The sequence below is a fragment of the Danio aesculapii genome, chromosome 22 (assembly GCF_903798145.1).
Source record: "Danio aesculapii chromosome 22, fDanAes4.1, whole genome shotgun sequence".
NCBI lineage: Eukaryota > Metazoa > Chordata > Actinopteri > Cypriniformes > Danionidae > Danio > Danio aesculapii.
Genome location: NC_079456.1, coordinates 9483333 through 9507350, shown reverse-complemented (window position 1 = coordinate 9507350; position 24018 = coordinate 9483333). Strand labels below are relative to the sequence as shown.

Genomic DNA, 24018 nt, shown 5'->3' with positions numbered 1-24018 from the left:
GATGTCCTGCAGAGTTGTGCTAATCAGCTAACATGCTAATCAGCGTCAACATCACTAGAAGGGACATTCTACCAGAAATGTACTTTCCACTTATAAAAACTGCGACATGGCCTGACTTAAGCATGTCAACCTCAAAAAAAAAAAAAAAAACTGGCAGAAACATGGGGACAATTGTAAATTTATTTGTAGAATTTATAATTTCATGTAATCAGATGATGTGAATGATAACAAACTTGCTATTTCTGAAGTATTTTTAGCATAACAAAACTATTAAAGCTGTAGGTTTAATTGGGCTGAGGACAATGACAGAGTTTGTACAGTGTAAAGTTTTTTGTTTTATTAAAGAAATAAATCTGAGAACCAAATGAATGACATTATTTTACAGAACAACTCACATGAATTAACTATCAGTCTACTTTAGATTTATTTGGGATTGAATACCGTTTATTCACTGTATTTATGTTTTTATTTTAGGGACAGATAATGTACGTTTCTGGTAGAATGTCCCAGAAAGCTGCAGGCAGGTGTGTTTGATAAGGGTTGGAGCTAAACTCTACTGCACACCGGTTCCTTTAACCAGAACCATAGCAGACATTTTTAAAAAGGAGGGAGGACAGCTGACTGATACTGTATCTAAAATTAGCGTTCATATAATTATTAATCACCCGTTTCTAAATGGTCTGTCTGTAAAAGCGAGGGGGACATATCCTCACCGTGCCCCCTGGTTGCTATGCCCCTGACTCTTTCAGACTAACAGTTGTTTCCCTGAAATGACAGCGATTTAGCAAAATTTTAAACACTTCAAAAACTGAAACTTGACCTAGGCATGCAGAAAAAAGTGAACATCAAAACATTGTAAAAGAGAAAACAACACAAATTAGTAATGATAAAAAAGACAATGCTATTGAAGTAGATCCATGTTTAGAATCAGCATTTAGATTAACGTCCTATATTAGACACACAACTGAAAAACAATAATACACAGATTCATCTTAAAAATATCCACTGTATTTATCCTTTTTTTATAATTCCATACATTTCTTACAATACAAAAAGGCATCAAGATGTCCTCACACATCATGATTTTGCAAAGTACAATGCAATCCCGGATTAACATCCACAACATCTATTCTGCACCCCTAAACCCAAACCACAACTGTAAATTATTCCCAAAACAAGAGAGGAATAATAGTTGGATAATAATCAAGTAGAAGTGCGTAAACCTAAACTTGACATAAACAGTAAACATATCCCTTAATTCTGATTGGCTGATTGGAATGTTGTTCCAGGATCAACATAGATGCTAATCCAGAAACCAGTCCTACTTGGTGAAATCAGGTTGGCGAGAGGTCATCATTTCCCATTACAGCCCATAGCAGAGAAATAACAAAAAGTAAAACAGTAAGGCTGCATATTCAAAGTGAGGCCATTCAATGGCTTATCAGCAAGTGCAACAAATCTGGCATTCATACAACTGATGAATCCCAGCGATTTCAAAAACAGCTCAAGTATCCCAGCTGAAAACATTCATTAACCATATCGCCCTTTAAGCGAACAAATAGTCATCTCAATCCGTCTTCATGTAAACAAAACATCTTTGACAGTAAAATCTAAAACCTTAAAGTAGTTACATATAGAAAGTTACGATAAAAACATCTTTCACACAGTCCCTTCTTTGGCCCTCTAAGGCATGAAATAAATCTCAATAGAAAACAATTGTTTCAAAAAAATGTAGTCAATGTAACGTATGATCTAAAAAACATCCACCAGAAGCATTAAAGCTGCAGTCCCATCAGCCAGCATGATTAGATATCAGTTTATAACAGGGTTGATTTCTCATATTATATACTAACTGTACCATTCAGGTCTCAAACTGGATTCCTTTGCTTCAACCCTAATCAAACAAAGCTGATCCAACTAATCAAGGTGTTCAAGACTCTAGCTTCGGTCACACTGGGCTTTTTCTCCCATAGACTTCCATTCATACGCACGCGAATGCGTCAGACCAGAAACGCAGGGTCATGCGCCAAGTTTCGCAGTTTGCTGCGGTGCAAAGATCAAGCTTGGTGAACTCTGACCTGCGAAATCGCATCACTTGACTGCGTGAGACCCATCGAGGATCAAAACATGACCCCTCTGGACAGAAATTTAAAACATGGAGCAATCGCTCGCTTTTTTTAAATGTCTAATCATCTTGTTTAATCCCGCCCCTCTTCGCAGCGCCGCAGGACAGAATTTTGTACACACAAACTCTGGTGTGACCGCAGCTTCTTTTGAAAACTCGATTATTTGGATCAGCTGTGTTTGACTGGGGTTGGAGTAAAACCGTGCAGAGCTGCGGCCCTCCAGGAATCCAGTTTGAGACTAATGATTTAAAACGACAACAAAAATGAATAAAATCAGCATTTAGAGCCAAATGATTCCAGCAAAGGTGCATATGTAGATTATGTAAGCATGTTTTCTCTATTTATGCCCAAAAAGTTCGCTCTTGTTCATTTCAAGAGCCGTGTTACAGACGCTCTGACCTATTGTTGTTATTTCAATGGACGTCCTTTATCTCCATCTGAAAGAAAGCACAATAAGAATAAAGATAATAAATTACTCTTTCATACAGCTCAACAGATTTAGCAGTGTGAAGAATAAAAGGCTGTGATTTTATGATTAAAGTACCAAAAAATAATATGCAAAATACAAAATAAAAAATATTACAAATAAAAAAATATATATATTTTTTAGAATTATATTATATTATATATATATATATATATATATACACACATACATACAGTTTGACTTTTTGGAAGCCAGTAACTGTGCAAAAATTAAATGTATAATTTTTATACATCATTTTATTATCAATACTGAATCTTGTTGTTCTGCTTTAAAAGCTATTTTTTTAAAACGTTACTTTCAAATGAAATGTACATTTTTCAAAAAAAAAAAAAAAAAAAAAAAAAAAGTCTAAACTTCAAAAAAAAAAAAATAAAATAATGATGATTTCTTCAAGCGACAAATGAAGGTTATTAGAAAGTTCTCATAAAAATTTAGATTTGCATCGCAGGAATACATGTAAACTTTATTCAGTCAGAAAATTGCTATTTTAAATTCATAATACCAATCATAATATTCCACTCAGGGCTTGACAATAACTTTTTTGATCACCAGCCACTGCGGCTAGTAGTTTTTCAACATTTCTAGCTGCTCACCATTTTCACTTGCACTAGTTGGGAATAAATATTTTACACGCATAAATGTGACTTTGCCATGCTAAAATTACTTAATTTAGATTTTGTGATATGCAGAGCCGGATTAACCAATGGGCATTATGGGCACAGGCCCAGGGGCCCGAGCGCACTTGGGGGGGGGGGGGGTTGATTTTGGAGCGTCTATTTAGGCTAAGTGCAAATAGCGCACTTCGTTGGAATATGCTGGTTGAGTGATCCTGCCCATCACCGTTTGATTGACAGAGACAACAAAACTAATGAGCGCAACCAGACGCGTGAGAGGCGTAGCTCGTAATGCGCATGGTAACATGTTTTGATGCGACCGATCATGAACCCAGTTCGAATTCAGCGCCTGATGAACTAATTTTTCTTTCTTCCCCCACTACATGTCAGATTTTGCCTACTCTTCATCACGAGGAAGACAAGTAGGAATCCTTAATAAGTGTGTATATTATAGAGGACTCAGATTCATAGATCTGGAATGGAGAGGTGTTATCCAAATCATATGCATTATAAGTTTGAAGAAGTTATACATTAAAAATACACTTAAATATATATTTTTAGTACTGCTTCAGTGAGCTTGAACAAGTATATTAAAATCCATTAATTTTCACTAGTTATATTACTATATATTTTTTCAAAGTGTGCTTTAAATGCTTTAAAAAGAAGTTAACTCTTTGTGGACTATAACTATATGTAATATATATTATTTATTTTAAAAATGTGGGCAATACATTATAGATTAACTTTATTTAAAACATTTTATATTAATCTTATTTTTTAATTCAACTATAGTGGTGCGGCCAGGTTGGGGGCCCTATATAACATTGTGCCCAGGGGCCTCTGAATTCTTAATCCGGGCCTGGTGATATGCCCACATGCCTCCCCATTCATTTAACTTTTTTTGTGTGTATGAGCTTGCTCAATGTGCATTAACAAATGGGTTATGGTTTCATAGTGTCACGTTGCAATTAGTTTTTATTTTACATGTATTTTCAGTGCTCAATACTAAGGATTTAATAAAAATTATCTAGCCACATCAAACTAATTATTTCCTTAAATGATGTGTCAAAACAAGCAAAATATAGCTGTATACAAACACGTTTTAGTCAACAGAAATGTTCTTAAAAAACCATAGACATATAAAAATAATTATTCTCATGCATCTAAAATGCAATGGACATTTTTCGCTATTTCTGTGGAGAATTGTGGGAATGATTTTAAGAGTATCATAACGAATAATTGAATATATGTAATAATAAAAAATAATACATTTTTAACTTTTACTTAATGTTTACAATGCAAATCCAATTAGATCCACTTATTTGGTGAACAAAGCAAGTCTCTCAACATAATATATCTGCTAAAAGACAGAAAATATGACTTTACAAATTGTATTATAAGTAAATAATATGAACATTTTAATATTACTATTATTATATCCAATAATATTAGTGAACATTTTTAAAAACTGAATAAATATAAATTTACACACATTTACACAAGTAAATACAGAGACTCAATGATGGGCTAAAACTCCTAACTATACATTAACGGAGAGTTAATGTCCAAGTAAAGCATTGTTAATGTAAAGCAGGGGTCACCAATCACGGTCCTGGAGGGCCGGTGTCCCTGCAGGGTTAAGCTCCAACTAGCCTCAACACACCTGCTTGATTCTTTCAAGTATACCTAGTAAGACCTTGATTAGCTTGTTCAGGTGTGTTTGATTAGGTTTGGAGCTAAAATCTGCAGGACACCGGCCCTCCAGGAACAAGTTTGGTGACCCCTGATGTAAAGGATGCTAATTAAAACACATAAACAAAATTATCTACAAGCAAAAGAAAGCCGGAGATCAACACTGTGTGCGATAATGAAAGGATGATCACGGACACCCGGTTAACATTAGGCGCATTAATAATCTGTTCAAAGAATGGTTCGAGCGAAAGTTGCAACCACTGCAGCTTACAAAAAATCTGGAGCTGTGGGTGCAATCCCACCAGTTGCGTTTCCATGGTTTGAACAGTCACGGTTGCTTCGCGCAAGGACGTGGAAGCTTTTAAGCACTCGCTGTGTGCGTGACACTGATGCCCTCATCAGCGAGTGAGGATCGCCTGTGTTTCACCAATCGCCTGAACATCCTCTCAATCGGTATTCACATGCTTTCTTTGCTCACACGAATAGTTATCAGTCGTGCTAATCACATTTGCATACATATTGACAAACGGTCCTAAACTAAAGTTCTGATCTTTAGTAATGAGCCCGAACTGGCAATTTAAAAATTACTAACAACCAGCCAAAGTGGCTAGTGAGGTGCTACAGCTGAATTCTACCCGCATTTGGCGGGTGTTAATGTCAAGCCCTGTCTATACTGTATGTTGATCAAATAAATAAAGCCCTTTAAATCAGTGTTTCCCAACTCTGTTCCTGAAGGCACACCAACAGTCCACATTTTCAACCTCTCCCTAATCAAACACACCTGAATCAACTTATAACATCAGAAGAGACTCCAAACCCTGAAGTTAATGGGTCAGAAAAGGGAGACATCCAAAATATGTACTGTTGGTGTGCCTCCAGGAACAGGGTTGGGAAACACTGCTTTAAATAATATCAACACTTGTATTCTGCCTTAACATAGTGAAATGCAATGCAGTAAATGAAGTTAAATTAAGATGCTTACTTTGCTATTTTCATACCACAGTCTTTCCTTTGTTGCAACACTTAATCCCGATGAACACCGCCACTGCGATCAACACAATAACCACCACAATGATCACAATAGAAACTGTGGACAGACCCGGTTCTGTAAGAAAAAAGAAAGCGAGACAATCAATTCAGAAATAAATCCTATGAATTCAATAACAAATCTTCACACTTTAAGACTAGCAAACAGCAGATTGTACTCACCGCTGACTAGAACACGAAAGTTCCGGTTCCCTTTTAAATTGGTTCCTATCACCTCTAGTTTATAAAGTCCAGAGTCTGTGGTTTTGGAGTCTGCGATGGTCAGATATCCGGTCTGATCCAGCGTCAGTCTGCCTCTGAATTTCTCATTCTTTTCATCATACGAGGGGTTTTTACTGATCTGTTTGTTGATTCGAGCGATGGCAGTCTCGCCATCTTCAAACATCCACTCTATTACATCATACATGTGTACGTCAGGGATATTATGCTGTAAAATGATAGGCTCTCCCACCTTTACGGACACCTCCTTAGGCATGGCATCTGAAATGCATATAGAAAAATTAAGAAAAGCCCAGGTTAGTGTCGTGTTAATTATACTTATATTTTTACAGCGCAAAGGCTGTTCTAAAATTATTCATTAATGCATAATGAAAGCATGTACATTAGGGCTGCAACAACGAATTAAATAAATCAATAAAAGTCGATTACTAAAAGCGTTGGCAACGAATTCCGTAATCGATTCGTTGTGTCGTGCGAAATGGGAATATTTGATTATTAAAAGAAAAACATTTTAGGTGAGCGGGGAGCGGAGTGAACACAGTCTCTCTCACGCACTGATACAGAGTTCAGCGCCTCATAGACAAGGATGAGGAGGAAGGGAGTTCAACAGCAGGGTCAATCTCTACAGAATCCTACTTTTGTTTCGTTTTGAAGCCAGGACCGTAAAGTCCCTGGTGCTGATCTTTCACTTGTTATCCAGCTTGACAAGTTAGCTTTAGCTTGTTTACCTTTAGGGCGGCAACTGAGAAAATCAAACTGAGCTTTGGCGTGGTGTCTGGCACTGAGGCAGCGAGAGTTCTCAATAAGGGACTATCAGAAAAGTGCTTCTCATTTTTTTTTTTTTGAAAACAAAACCATCTTAACCCTGCTGAGAAAGACGTGTCATTCTCACAATTATACAGCGTTTTAATCGCCTAATGCTTCATTTATGTTTTAGACATGCAAACACACACACACACAAGTACTACACAGGTAAACACACAAGAGAGTCTAACAATCCATTCAAATATAATTTGCAGATTATATGTTTTATTCATATCAGATACACATTACACAGTGAAAGTAACTATAAAGTTGAATCTATTCTTCTCTAAGTTCACCAGACACTTACTTGCATGTATTTTGGGAGTAACTGGTGAATTTACGTGCTGAATCCTGCGTGTTCTGCTTTTTATGAATGAGGCGAACGTGCGGCCGCAAATAAACATGGAGACGCCCATCTCACGTTATAGATCTTGATCACTTACACGTTTATGTGAACTGGTAAAAGTGTGTTTGAGATTATATCTCATTTAGATTATTTTTCTTACCCAATTCACAACTAATTTAACTTGTTTTAAGCAAACAATCACTTAATTTTTAGGTGTTCCTTTTTCAGAAAACAAGACATAATTTCTTATGCTATTTCATGTGTCTAGTATGTATCTTGATTTAAAACTTTTTGATTGAAAACAGGACAAAACTACTTAGTTTTATTATTTTATTATTATTATTATTATTATTATAAGTATTATTATTAGTAGTAGTAGTACTAGTAGTAGTAGTAGTAGTAGTAGTAGTATAACAGCTCAGGGATGAGCTTTTTTTGAATAAACGGTTGGAAATTAACGCTTTTCTTATTTTATATCAGATTCATCAATTAATCGAAAAAATAATCAACAGATTAATCGACTATTAAAATAATCGTAAGTTGCAGCACTTATGTACATGTTTTTTAAATAAGCACTGACTGCCAATATCACTGGCTTCAGTATTTCAAGGAAAACACATTCCGACTATTTATTTATTCATTTATTTAATTTATTTATTGCCACATCAGCAACTTACTGTATGGCTATTTCATGGCAAAATGGATATACATAAAAATATTACAAGATAAAAACAAATTCGTATTACAGTAAAAATTTACTTAGACAAATATATAAAATAGAAATAAATAAAATCCACACAAAAATATTAATAAGTTAATAAGTTCATAAGGTAATAAGATAAATATTTTTGATAAATAATTTAAGATTCTTCCTGGTGGTACCTTTTTAAAAATATCCATCAAAGTACTCTTCTCATAAAAATTTGTCTAATGGAATCCAAACTTTCACATTCCAACAAAACATGTTTCATAGTAAGAGCAGTCTGGCAGTAATTACACTTAGGTGGCGCTTCGTTATTGATTAAATACAAATGAGTCAACCTAGAGTGTCCAATTCGACATCTAGTATAGACAGTTTTATCATGCCTGGTCTCAAAATTATACTTTGCTAAATGTCTTTCATTTATTTTCGGGTTCATTTCATGTACTTTATTATTTATGCAGTTGTCCCGTTCCCTCTGCCATGTTTCGTTTATATACAAATTAATTGTAGGTTTCAAGTCCTCAAGAGGAATTAAACGTTCGGTCACTTTCAAGAAGATAGCCTGTTTTGCTGCTTCATCTGACAGTTCGTTTCCATGTAGTATTCGTTTATTTAATGTTATGTTGTGTTTTAATGCCATATCAGCATTATTGGCTACATCCATGGTTACATTGGTGAAGAATTTAACTAAAGATCTGAGAAAAGCAAACTTACGTGTGTGTCAAGACAGCAACCATTCATTTGTGTTGTGTTTTATTTCCATTTGTTTATATTGATTTACTTATTGTATTTACCCATACTGTAACTACGAAGACCCGGAAGGGACGTGGTGGTGGGGAAAAAAATTGGTGGAAAAAAAAAAAAAAAAAAAAAAACACGTGGGAGATTAAAAAAAACTGAGTGATAGGAAAACATATTCTTAAGGTTTTTCCATTCCCTCGCAAAGATGTTTTGCGTTCCCTCGCAAAACTGTTTCTCCACAAACACTTCCTGTTCACTTCATTTATCTAAACTCTCCCATTTTTGCCGAAATTCTCCCGTATTTTACCATTCTCTCCCACTTTCTTTACATTAAAGCTGTGCGTCGATCGTCGTCTTTCATATGCAACCCCTGAACCAGTGAATGCATGCAAGTGCTGACTGCCAAACGCGCTCCGCATGATAAACTGATCCCAGATCAGCTTCTGTGCACGCCATTTAAAATGACACCTCTGTTGTCAAACAAGTGAGCAGCAAATGAATCTCAAGTTTTGTTTTGTTTGATAACATATGAGGTTGCGTATGATGTTGCATATGAAGGGCGACGATCGACGCACAACTTTAATGTAAAGAAAGTGAATGCAGACATTTTAATATTAATTTCAGCGAGCTTTCAAGATTAAAAATATATCAGAAATATGGAAAAAATACTTAATGATAGGATGATAGTGGGATCGAATGGTAAAATACAGGAGAATTTCGGCAAAAACGGGAGGGTTTACATGAATGAAGTGAACAGGAAGTGTTTGTGGAGAAACAGTTTTGCGAGATAACGCAAAACATCTATGCAAGGGAACGCAAAAAAACTTAAGAATATGTTTTCCTATCACTTTGGTTTGTTTTCTTCCACCAATTTTTTTTTTTCATCCACCAATTTTTTTTTCTTCCACCTATTTTTTCCCTACCACCACATCCGTTCCGGGTCTCCGTACGTTTCTAAGGTATGTGTGAGATTTTTTATTTACATTTTTTGTTTTTTTTAGGACAACAGTATCTTCAACAGAAAAAAAATCCAAAGATGGTGTTTTAAATTGTAAAGAAATCTGTGTTTTTGAAACTAATGAAGACAGAGGTCAATGATTCATTTGAGTTGTTTAGCCTGACATGTTTACTGCTCCAAAATATTATAAATCTTTAAAAAAAGTAAAAATATATTGTTTTCAAAGGGGAAAAAAGTTGTTGTTTTTTACCCAGACTTTTAAAAATCTATTTTAGAGCAGTAATCACAATACCGTGATACAATGAAACTGTGATATTTTTATCCAAGGTTATCATACTGACAGAATCCTATACCAGCCCATGCCTATGAGTGACATGTCTTGTGTATTCAATATAAAGTCTTTACTGTTACTTACCAAGCACAGCAACCCTGAAAGTCTTGCATGGCATTGCACTGTTGACACTGGTGATCTTCACCTCATAAAGCCCGGAGTGTTTAGGTCTGGGATTCCTGATGGTGAGATCTCCAGTTTGGTCGTTTACTTGTAGTTTGCCTGCGAATATGCCATCATCGGTGTCATACAATAACGCACTGTTGGACACAATAGTGGCGATGACACGAGATCCAAACTTCCACTCGACTTTATCATCTTTCTGTATTTTGGTAACACAACTGTCTAGAAAGACAGGGTCGCCTTCTGTCACTTCAAGCGTCTTCACTGAACTGGTCTCAACTCCAAGCACGCCTGGAAAACAAAAATATAAAACACTTTATATAGCAATATGGATCTACACTATGTACAGTTGAAGTCAGAATTATTAGCCCTCCTTTGATATTTTTTTTCGTTTTTAAATATTTCCCAATTTATGTTTAACAGAGTAAGGACATTTTCACAGTATGTCTGATAATATTTTTTCTGCTGGAGAAAGTCTTTGTTTTATTTCGCCTAGAATAAAAGCGGTTTTTACCTTTTATTACCCATTTTAAGGTCAAAACTATTAGCCCCTTTAAGCTATATTTTTTCAGATAGTCTACAGAACAAACCATCGTTATATAATAACTTGCCTAATTAGTATAACCTGCCTAGTTAACCCAATTAACCTAGTTAAGCCTTTAAATGTCACTTTAAGCTGTATAGAAGTGTCTTGAAAAATATTTAGTAAAATATTATTTACTGTCATCATGGCAAAGATAAAATAAATCAGTTATTAGAAATGAATTATTAAAACTATTATGTTTAGAAATGTGTTGAAGAAATCTTCTCTCCGTTAAACAGTAATTAGGGAAAAAAATAATAATAAACGTGGGCTAAAAATTCAGGGGGGCTTATAATTCTGACTTCAACAGTATATAAATGTCCATATAAACATACTTAGCAGAGAAAAATTAGCAGAGAACACACAGATTTTTTTCCATTTTAAATAAATGACGTTTTACCGGCAACGCATTTAGATTTATTATAACTTAATATCCACACAATTTTCTAAAAAAAAAAAAATCTATAGACAAACACACTGTAGTACATGATACATAAAAAACAGAATGCGATTTTTTTTTTATTTAAAGATTAACAGCCTTTTACCAACAATCCCTTACAAAAATAACCTACAGGAATCCGATTTTCATTTTTTCTGCAGGAACCTGTTGGTATCCTGTAGGAATTATGAAATCCTGCAGGACAAATTGACAATACGTGCAGAAAATTCCTACAGGTTTTAGAATCATGCAGTACTTTTTACAGGAATCCTGAAGGATTTATTTTTTTCCCCTGCAGGATAGCTGCTGTCCTGCAGGAATTATAAAATCTTGTAGGACACATTGACAACATGTGCATGAATTTCTTATAGGTTTTACAATGGATCCAAGCAAGTGACAAATCCTGCAGGATTTTATAATTCCTACAGGACCTGCAGGAGTTATTTGCTGTAATTGGAATGAAAAAGAAATTCTGTCACTTGCTGTTGGTAGCAATACAATATGAGTTCTAACAAATAAACAATACAACAAACAAACAATATAAATTACATAATTAGATAAGTATACTTATGAATAGATTATAGGCAGTTATAAACATCATTTATTACTCTAAACCATTCAAATTATGCATTTATGCAAACAAATAAGCTGTACACTTTTACGTTTTATTTCTATACTTTTATTTTTATTTCATTAATTAAAATGTCAATCCAGCTATCTATTTTAATCCAACTCCAATTTGTTTGGCTGGATGCAAAAAAAAACAAAAAAAACCTTGAGGTAGACACGTGTTGAACATATGTCTGTGCATTTTATGAGTTCAATGGAGTCTATCCCTCTTTCTTTTAAAATGTTTGTTGCTGTTATCCCTGCTTCTCCGTATTTTTGACCTGAGCAACCTATTTTATTCCGTGTCCATTGCCTTTTTGTGGCAGCTAGGAACTGGTGTCTCTTCATTTAAGTACACTTTGTACTCCATTTTTATCCTTTAAAAAGAAGCAGGTTATTGTTAGTGTGATTGGTAAACATAATGTGTTTTCTGCAGTTTTAGAGAAAATTTAATTAGTAAATTATTATAAACATTTATTAAACATTTTAAATAAATTATAAATGCTCAATTTAAATTAGATAATACATTGCTGTCAATAATGTATAAGTCTATATTACACATGTATAATATAATTACAATATTTTAAGTTATAATACTACTACTAATATATGCCTAAAGTAAGTCAATTTTAATCATGTAAAAATATAAATCACAATAAAATATGTAGTAAAACGTTAAAGTAAATACATTGTGAAGTAATAATGAATGTAAACATGTTTAAAAATGTTCATATTAGCCTGTAAATACAGTGTGTTCTAGATCACTATAGCTACAGTACAAATTCATGCATCACATTGCAGGAAAACCTCTAAAACAAAACACTGCCCCACTAGTGTATTTCCAAAGCCAAGATCAGACGATTTTGAGGAAATATTAATAGGACTGGACGCAGATAATCTGTCTTAATAGACATGAGCAAGTATTTTAAACGAAATCTCGCGAGAAAGAGGACGAACAGAATGCGGAAACTGGTGTCCGATTGTGTAGCTGCGATATTAAAATTGAAACTGGATTATACAGTAGAGCTTTATAACATGTCTAGACGATGATGTTTACCTTCGGATAAATCAAATAATAAGGGATTTATGTTATTCGTTGGTTGTGTTAAGCAGTTTAGGCGGCTAAAACAGCTATAATGGTGTACATTTTGAAATATGATGTTGATAGAGATCTATACGCGTTTAGAAACCATTGTGAAGGGAAGCGGTGGATAATGCATAACATATAGGACCAAACGTTGTGATCAAAACACGGGTAAGAAAGTTATATTTTCTATACATAGAAGCGTTTTGTTTGTGAACTAGACACATTTGAAGAAATCTCTTGTACAATAGCATACGTTTACAGTGATCTGTCATCTGACAAAAATGGTGGATGATTCGAATTCAGTGAAAAACTTTGGGTAGATAATCAAACTGCCGGCATGAATGGATGGCATAAGCTGGATTCATTTGATAATAAAAGCAACAATTTATAGTGATAAGGGAAACTGTTTGTCAGGAAGATAGTTATATTCGTCGTTAAGCTTACATTATTTCTCCTAGAGCGGACTTAAGGGCGGTAAATTATGTTTTCGATGTCAAGTCCTCCACCAGGGGGCGCTTCATGGCTCACAATAACAATATCTGCATTGATCTGCATACAAAAGCTATTGAAGGTTTTGGCCATATTTAAGACTTTGCACATTGAAATGCATAGTTGGTTGAATATATAAAAACAAAGTACTTTAATACAATAACCACCAATGCTGTCGCTAGAAATACTTTTTAGAAAGCTGGCTCAATTTAAGCACGTATGCCCTGATCAGCGCTGAGAAAAGTAACAGGTGTCAAGCGAATATTGTATCCACAGTCACTTGACCCATGTTACTTTTCTCAGCGCTGATCAGGACATACGTACTTAAAAGGTACTTTCTAAAAAAGTATTTATGGTCTGGACAATCATTTACGCTTCATATCACTTAGAAAAACTTGAGAGACGAAGATAAGCAGTTATGAAATACCAATGTAGAACTAATATAAATATAGCTCGATGAAGAAAACAATCACCTACCGTACCAACAAACAATGCAAGCTAGAATTAAGATTTTTTTTTATGATTTAAATGTCTTGATCAGAGTATATCAAAGGTTTGGAAAGATTAGTCTTGTTAAAATGGTTTTAATAAGGTCTCTTATCCTCACTGAGACTATGTTATGAGGCCAAAAATGAAGTACAACACTGATCATATGAAATAGTACATTCAGTGCTAAGCATATATAAGTACACCCCTCACAAATCTATATTTTAAATTCATATTTTTAACAGGAAGCTTTACAATATTATATTTGTGCATACACTAGATTAGTCAGTACTGAAGCCAAATCTGGAGCTTATCTAACAAAATAACCTACAATAAACGGTCCAAAAAGTAGTATAGCCAAACTTGTTAGAGAAAAATATGAAATACAAATAAAAATAAAAAAAAGAGGTAAAAATCAAGAGAAACAAAAAAAAAAATAATAATTAAAATAAAAAATAAAGTAAAAATTAGTTGAAATTTTGTAGGTTGTAATTTGTTTTTGCAATATTAAGCTTGAATTTAATTGTATTTGTATAAATATATCGGTTTATTAAATCAGTTTTGTTTTAATGCACCAAAATACATTACCTATATTCACTGAGAAATGTTTACAAATATTCATTTTCAAAATGGGGTGTACTGTAATGTATTATTATGCTATAACATGCTATATTTTAAAATGTGTTTTTTTCCTGTGCTTCAAACTGGATTTTACTTCAGTCTTAAATGATCTCAAACAAATAATGTACTGATTTGTTGCTGATGTAGCAAGTTAATGTTAAAACAGTTGTGTTGTCAAACCTAAAATCTACAAAGAAAGCCACCACTCAGATGTTTGGGTTGTGTTTAATAGATTAATGCTTTTATTTAACAAATGTGCATCACATTTAGCAAATGTGGGAGTAAAAATACATTTGTATTGATTCTAAAAGGTTCCCTTAAAAATGCTGTCCTTGAGAACCTTTTATTTGTCCTGAAATGAATGTTTGAGACCACAAAAACTGATTTAACATTTATATTAAAACACACAAAAATACTTAATGGATGATAACATGAGTCTGGATTCACTGACGATGTTGAAATTTTAATTTAGCATCACAGGAAACGGTTACATTTTAAAATCACTGAAATAGAAAATATCTCATGTTGCATGATTATTTCACAATGCTACAGTTTGTACTGGATTTCCTGTCAAATAAATGCAGTGTTGGTAAGGGAAAGATACCTTATTAAAATATTAGGAAACCCATCATGGGAAGAACTGTATTTCTGCAGGACATTTCAAGGTAAATGATGTAAAGACCTGCAAGTATGAACATGCTTGACTTCTTATAGGTCACTGCAAAGAATTTAAGTGTCCTGCTGTAACATGCCACAGTCTAAATGCATAATAAACATGCTTTACTTTTCTTATAATACACTCTAATGTAATGTAATGATGTACAATAATCAAAATGTTTTAACATATCACAAGACAGGACAAGTGAAATATTGTGCCATTTTGAAACAGTGAAAAAGTACATCTTCAAAGGCATAGTTCACACAAAATTGAACATTTCTCACCATTTACTCTCTCTCCAGTGGTTTTAGTGATTCTTCTATTAAACATAAAATAAGATATTTTGAAGAAAGTTGAAAATTTGTAACCATCGACTTTCGCAATATGAAAAACAAACACAATGGAAGTCAATGGTTACAGGTTTCCAACATGTTTTCTTCTTTTGTGTTCAACGAAATAAACACGTAATAAATTTGGAATCAAGTAAATGACAATTTTCTTTTTTGGATGAACTATCCCTATAAATCTAATACCTTGTGAGCTTTATCCATGATGAGGACCAGAATAATCCTGACGAAAATGCAAAATGCAGAAGTTTCTTTTTAGCATGAGCTACGTCATTAAGTTTCCACACGCGAGAATTTAGTCCAGCATGTCGAGGCCTCTCCTCCATTAGGTTTCATTGAAACAGAAGGGCCTCTTTTCTCCCTGCTATCAGTTACGTCTTTTATGGGAATGTTAAAGGCTTTTGCTGGGGGAAGGGCGTTTGAAGATCTTTCACTAGTGCAGAGCTTCAAAATGTCTTTCTTACTGCCAGAAATCCCTTTTACTGCATTTGTACACAGCAAAAGGAGACAGACCAATCAGAACGCAAACATTTACATAGGGTACATGTCTAGGCAGATTTCTATGAAATAGATTTCAAATGAAATGAGAGTAGTTAACTCAATTTACTTGAAGTTAATTTACTCATTTGAAAAGAGTTTTGAACTCAGTGTTGAAGATAATGAGTTAATTAAATACCTCATTACTTCAACTTAAATGGAGTAAGTTCACAGTACTCAAATAGATTAGCTTTTTTACTCAAATGGGTTTTAGTAATCAAGTTTCCTCAAACGGTTTAAGTTGCCTTAACTTTTACAGTACTCAGTTGGTTTGAGTTCTCTTCATTTATTGAGTTTTACTGTGCTCAAACTACTAGGTTTACTTGAATGAATTAAGTTCACAGTACTCATTAGGAGTTTTTGAACATAAATGGCTTGTTGCAATCGGTTTTACCTCAACTTTTTGGGTTTTACAGTGTAACATTAAGTGAATAGCTTATATTGGCGAGTACATTTTCATTTAGTTTGGTGAACTATTAGGCCTGGGCGATTAATGGAAGAGTAATCGAAATCAACATTCAGAACCTATAACCTATCAAAATTTTCCAGGTCAATTTTATCAATTACTTTCCCGATACTGCGTGCTCACGCGAGCTCACTATTAAGGCTGATTTATACTTCTGCGTCGAGCGCACACATATGGTCCATGGCAAAAAATAACTACACGTTTCACGTTTGCACTACATTGACGATGATTGAAAGCTGCACCAGAGATGCCTTGAGATGGCATATTTTACATTAAATTAAAATGATTATTTACATTCAAATATTTGTTTAAAGAACATTCAAGAAATTCACAGTTTTAAATAGTATTTACAGGATATACAAGAGTTATTTTATTTAGAAGAGATACTGCTTATGTTATACTTTTAACATGAAAAACCTTAGAAAATAATTAATTTTGCTTCCAAAAGTGTGAGCTATTTATTTTCCCCTTTTTTATAGGAAAAATGGTGATTATTGATTGTCAGGCAATGTGCATTTTAATTTCAGTTGTTCAGCGTTGATGTTCAACACATAATCATAGTAGACAGTGTGTGCTTCCTTCAGTTGTTTTAAAATCAAGTAGTGCACCCTTCATTCAAACATCTCTCACTTGTAATATGTGAGCAGAGTTACTGTGCAAAACTTGTCAGTGAACTATGATGGCAAAAATATAAAATAAATAAATAAAATAATTATTAATTAATCGTAATTGAGTTAAAATGTTCAATTAATCGAGATTTTGATTATAGGCCAAATCGCCCAGTCCTAAGAACTATCCCTTTAATGAAATGCTAAATTATACATATATATTTATATAAAAAAAATTGAATACATTGAATAAATGATAGAAACCTGCATAGCCTTTTGCACTGAGGATGGTAATTATGTCAAATGATTCTTACTTGAAATTAAATCAACATTCCTGGGTAAAACCTCAGACCCCAAAATTAACATACTTGCATAATTATGCTGTTCAAACCTGTATCTTAAAACAAGACCTGTAAATAGTACGAAATCTGGCTTCCAGTTAATCTGTTTAGCCAGTGAGGTGATGGAAATATATCAAGATTTTTTTTTTAGCTCAAATAGCAGCATATGGCACTAGAACACCAGGGTTTGATTTTCAGTGGGAATAATGAAATATAATCCTCCACATTCTACAACTTGTTATAAACCTACAGTACAATATCATGCAGACAACCTTATCAATTGCTCAAGCATCTTTTACTGTTTGTGTTCCATACGTAGTCTGTGATAATTTGAGGATCACAAAACATCTAAAACATACAAAGCAATCCAGCACCAAGCATACCAAATGGTTCAAAATCTATTCAAATACGTCCTCAAATGATCGTGTGACCTTTATCTGAAAAACAACACTGAGCTAACCTTTGTATTTTTGTAAGCTTGTGTTACGTTTAAATTATAAATTACAGTAGTTCACCAATTATCTGGGAATTGAATAACCATATTTTGGTTAAATAAACAATCTGTATGACTATGAATATATGAATATACACGGCTATTAAAACATTGCAATCCATTGATTATCTATCCACTGACATAAAAAAACAAAACATTTAATATTTCATACGCACCACCCGTTTAAAAACTAATATACGAGCATCCCCTACAGGAGCCACACTAACATTTTAACCAGAGCAAGATTTCCCAATCAAACAGTTGGTATATAATATCAACATTTCCTCAATCTCCTAAACACAAACAACATGGCGAAAAACATCGCGCCTTTGCGCTCTGAAACGCTACGCAAATTCATAACGCACATTCAATACGGAGGTCGCGGTATCAGTTTTCTTAGCAACTTAATAACAGGAACAGACTTAGAATAATATTTGTATTCAAACTAGATCCCATGCATTAATCCGGTTTGTTTAAACTCACCTGCACAACACATCCGGTTTTGACGCACACGCAACCAAAAGTATCCCTATCGCCCCCTTGAGTATTGATGTTTGTCAAAACATTGCAGGAGCGCACACGTGCACTCATCCATGCCTAGCCACGCTAGTTATCATAGTGATATCCTGATAGATTTACCTCGTAAAGGTATTTGTTTATCTTTACAAACGAATCACACAGTATCTTGATAAATCAGCTGCATTGCAAGTAACTTAACGAAACAGCCTAACAATCTAATAATTTATATATTTAACCCGAACTATTTAACGACATTATTTTTGATATTTAGCTAAAATAATTTATGTTTGGCCTACATTAATTGTTTTATTATTTTTAAGGCAATTTAATAAACACCCTGACATTTTAATGTATAATTTGACAATTACTTCATCATTAAAAAATTAACAAGAATCGTATGATATTGATATGTCGATTGTTCTATTGTAAGTTTATCAATACAATACTAAATACCTTACATTAAATAACAAACGGACCGTGCAGCTTAACACGACCATAAAACGCTATGGATGATTGGTATAACAGCTAATGTGAAACATGACGCACCGTTAAAATATCTAGTCTAAACAGCGCGTTTTATTTGTTAACAAAATGTGAGTAAAAATCCATTACAAGCAAAAAAAAAAAACAATGACATATTAGCTAGCTACATGCGTAGGCAACAGAAACCACAATAAATCACGAGCCTTTTGAAATATCCGTGTATATCTTACAATATGAAATCACCAGAAATTCATCCGAACCTAAATAGGCTTATATAAAATAGAAACAATGCATGTGAAAAACGGATTGCTGACAGCATTAAACAAATAAGGCCTACCCCCGGAAGTTTGATTGCAAAAAAAATGCACCACTCAAAATAATGCACAAATTGACACTTAAAAATGTGAATTAAATTTACCTAAACAGCACACAATACACACACGACACATTGACCCGACGTGAATTGGACATCGATCTCCAAAAGGCTGAAAATCATTACCGCAAGGCCTGAACTTGAAACCCAATGGTGTCGTAGGCTTCATAAAGGAAAATAACGCAAAATACAGAACACAAATATTTTTTTATTTTCATTGTCTAGCTTACAAATAAAAACAATCGCTACTAGCAGGCTAACAAACACAAATAGGAATGTACGCAAAAGCAAATACGCATTATGCTATATTTCCGGTTCTATTAATGAAAATCGAAAGTGTCATATAGCTACACAAATAAAATCGCTACTTACCTTTTATGAATAACAAAACAAGAAACGTCAAATTCGCGTAGTCCATGTTGATAGTTGAGTAATTTAAGTGAAGCTTTAAAAAGATGAAGGCCGGAGCTTTAAATTTCCATAGAAATCCGCCGTGTTCTGGTTTCTCAACCGCACCCTATCAGATTGATAGCAACAATTACAAAAACCCGTTAAATAATGCCTTGGAAACTTGTGAATTCGCGGAGATTTGCGTGCGATGTTCTCCCAGGCTCGTAAGAGGTGGAAATGGTTTACGTCCAATAGTGTTACAAATAAAAGACAGCGCTCGAAATGGCTGAATCTTCCGTCTGCCAGGTAACGTGACGCGGGACAGTCCCATATCGCCACCTACCGTACGAAAACCATACATGCGCAAACAACCCGCCCCCACCGAAATACTCATACACCTGCTTTTGTCGGGAAAAGAGTGGAAGTCTTTCTCAATGAACCGTAAGAAAGAACGAGAGAAAATCTTGAGTTTTAGTTGTAAAATAATATAAGAAATGTTTGACATAAAAATAAATCAAACTGTCTAAATGTTACTAATCTAGTTGAGCCAAAATTTGTCAAACAAATTAGTAATTTTAGCACTTGAGTTGGACTTTACTTTTTTTACAACTATCTTTAAAGCCAACTTGAGCATATTTATGAATCACATTGATATTTGTGGATAGGATGGTTGTCTGTCTAAGAGATAATTTGTCAGATAACCAGCATGCTGGTTTCGTAAATGAACAGATGCGGAACAAAACACAGGAAAGTGTGGTGTGCCACAGGGGTTAGTCTTAGGTCCCTTGTTGTTTCCATTTACTTACTCCGTTTTCTTCAATTTATTCTACTAGGAAATGATTAAATAAGTTATATTCAGCTTTATATTTCATTCTTTAAAGCTGGTGTGTTGCGTTAAACGTGTTATACAATTAATATTGATCAATTTAAGCCTGATTAGAAAAAGTCAATAGACTTGGATGGATTGCTCCTACTTAATAATGGCTTTATGTCATATGCATTGCTGTGCGATGGATTATTCAATTTATGTTCATGAATAAAAATGTAGTTTATGTACTCAAAACTTAATGTATTATTGCCTGGTTGACCCAATGTCACATGAAAAACAAAAATGCAACCAGTTTAACATTTTTTTGCCACCAGATTTTGATCTTGCAATTCACTCTTGTTACCATGATGCCATCTTATAAGTCTACACATTGACATTACACGCTGTAAAAATGCAAGGTTTCACGTAATTCCTTCAAGTTGCCTGAACACAAATTGATTAAGTTAACCCTAATTGTTCTTACAAATTTAAGTTGATTGAACATAAAACAATTAAGTTATCAAAACAAAAACCCTCAATAATTGTGTTGATTTAGCTCATTGTAATTAAGTAGTTTGCATAAGCAGCAAACTATTTTTTGAGTGTATGTATTAAGTTTAACTATTAAAAATCTGTTGAATCCACAAATGTGTCCACCATAGGATAATTCTAACCACTTTTATTTATTTTTTAATTTTTCCTGCAGTCATGATGGTCCGGGATCCAGTAGCGGTTGATATCAGATGATGGAGACTGGAGCTGGAGAAGGAGTGAACCATAACACTATGAAACATCAACATTACATCCATACCAACATTGCATTCATCCAGCATCCATAACACTATGAAACATCAACAGATTCATTTTAATATATACAGTTGAAGTCAGAATTATTAGCCCTCTGTTTATTTTTATTTCCTCAATTTCTGTTTAACAGAGAGAAGATTTCTTCAACACATTTCTAAACATAATAGTTTTAATAACTCATTTCTAATAATAATAAATAACATATAGTAATATCTATAATAATAGGTCTAATAATAATAATTAGGTTAACTAGGCAGGTTAGGGTAATTAGGCAAGTTATTGTATAACAATGTTTTATTCTGTAGACTATCAAAAAAATACAGCTTAAAAGGGCTAATAATATTGACCTTAAAATGGCTTTTAAAAAATTAAAAACTGCTTTTATTCTAGGTGAAATAAAACAAATAAGACTTTCTCCAGAAGAAAAAATATTATCAGACATACTGTGAAAATTTCCTTGCTCTGTTAAACATCATTTGGGAAATATTTAATCCATCATTATGGGGGGCTAATAATTTTGACTTCAACTGTATAACTCAGACAGAACATGTAATCACTCTTTTATGATGTGTGTTTATTCCTGTTTAAAACAGTGCATCATTTACTATGACTTTGATTTAGAGTTTAATAACATGTTTGATTTAAATCAGAGATGGCCAAACTAGGGCTCACGGGCCAAAGTTGGCCCATGTTAACCTTTGATTTGGCCCACCATCTCATTTGAGAATAGAAGGCGAATGATGGGGAGGTGGTTGGGGCAAAATTTTTTGACAAAGATAATTTATTCATTCATTTTCATGCTGGATTAGCCTCTTTATAAACCAGTGGTCACCACAGCGGAATGAACCGCCAACTTATCAGGCATATGTTTTACAAAGCGGATTCCCTTCCAGCCGCAACCCATCACTAGGAAACACCCATACACACTCATTCACACACATACACTACAGCCAATTTAGCTTACCCAGTTCACCTATAGCATGTCTTTGGACTGTGAGGGAAACCGGAGCACCCGGAGGAAACCCACGCGAACATGGGGAGAACATGCAAACTCCACACGAAAATGCCAACTGACCCCGCCGAGGCTTGAACCAGTGACCCTCTTGCTGTGAGGCGATTGTGCTACCCACTGCGCCACCGCGCTGCCTTTGACAGAGATCGTCATTTCAAATTTAATGTAACCTTTTGTTTGTTTGCTTTGTAATTTCTTTTGTTTTGTAAATGAATATTACTTTTAAAAATGTAAGATAGAAGGCAAATACACAAGACATCTGCGAGCAAATCAAGGCAAAGGCAGGTGCAGCTTAGTGTATTTAGCATTGAATTCCATTGTGTTATTAAAGGAATATGTTTTTAATGTAGTAAGTTCATCACGATTTTTTTCTAAATATACTGCATTGTTTAATATAATTTAAAGCGATGCAATGCTTCGTAGCTATTTTTAAATATTAGGAAACTAATTAGGACAACTTTACCGTAATAGTTCGACCCACAGCTCTCGATCAAGTTTGGGTTCAGGCCCTTCATAAGAAAAAGTTTGGGCACCCCTGATTTAAATCATATAGTTGATTAGTATAAATACAGTCTAGAGGATTTAAAATATGTATTCAATGAAGTGACACGATGCCTTAGTGGTTAGCACTGTCACCTCACAGCAATAAGATCGCTGGTTCGAGTCCCGGCTGGGCCAGTTGGCATTTCTATGTGGAGTTAGCATGTTCTCCTCATGTTGGTGTGGGTTTCCTCCGGGTGCTCCGCTTACTCCCACAGCCCAAAGACATACACTATTGGTGAATTGAATAAACTGAAATGGCCGTAGTGTATGAGTGTGTGTGTTTCCATGTAATGGGTTGCAGCCGGAAGGGCATCCGCTGTGTAAAACATATGCTGGATAAGTTGTTGGTTCATTCCTCTGTGGCGACCCCTGATTAATAAAGGGACTGACCCTAAAAGAGAACGAATGAATGAATTAAATTTTCTGTAGTGTATGTGTGCGAATGAGTGTGTATGGGTGTTTCACAGTACTGGATTGCAGCTGGAAGGGCATCCACTGTGTAAAACATATGCTGGATAAGTTAGCGGTTCATTCCACTGTGGCGACCCCGGATGAATAAAGGGACTAAGCCAAAGTAAAATGAATGAATGAATGTGTATACAGTTTGTTTATACTGTAATTTGTGCCGTTGTACCTTTATTTTATTGTATTTAATGTACTGTAATCCTCAATGTTGTGATGTTAAGAGAAAATAAAATGAAAAAAGCGGACATTTTGCTTCTTGGCTTGTTGTTTTACAATCTATAATACCCTATGTTTTGTAATAGAAAGTTTAATGCCACCATCTGTACATATACAGTACTTTTAAACCTGAATCTGAATTATATTTGAACTGAATTATGATGGTAGCATCCTTTACTCTGGAAAATGTGTTAAATAACCTTGTAATAAAATAATAATTTCAATAAATATGAAATATATTAATATTATTAATGTAATAAACTCCCTGTGTTAGCGTGGATTTGCTCTGGTTTCTCCACAAGTCCAAAGACATGTGGTACAGGTGAATTGCGTACGCTCAAATTGTCCGTAATGTATGTGTGTGAATGCAAGAGTGTATAGGTGTCTCCCAATGATGAGTTGCGCTGGAAGGGCATCCACTGCATAAAACATACTGGATAAGTTGGC

The 24018-nt window shown here is 34.3% G+C and overlaps 1 protein-coding gene and 1 long non-coding RNA gene across 2 annotated transcripts; one reads left to right on the top strand and one right to left on the bottom strand.

Annotated features, from left to right (window-relative positions):
- Window positions 1-986: 986 nt before the first annotated feature.
- Window positions 987-20051, bottom strand: si:dkey-182g1.2 (uncharacterized). The gene is made up of 5 exons (XM_056448020.1): window positions 19703-20051; window positions 10153-10482; window positions 6129-6446; window positions 5902-6024; window positions 987-2563 (listed from the first exon to the last, which is right to left on the bottom strand). The coding sequence occupies exons 1-4, from the start codon at window positions 19746-19748 to the stop codon at window positions 5912-5914; spliced, it is 807 nt and encodes a 268-aa protein (XP_056303995.1). The 5' UTR covers window positions 19749-20051; the 3' UTR covers window positions 987-2563; window positions 5902-5911.
- LOC130216131 (uncharacterized) lies at window positions 12776-23602 on the top strand. Its single transcript, XR_008835768.1, has 2 exons — window positions 12776-13077; window positions 21235-23602. It is a non-coding gene; the product is annotated as an uncharacterized LOC130216131 (long non-coding RNA).
- Window positions 23603-24018: the final 416 nt, after the last annotated feature.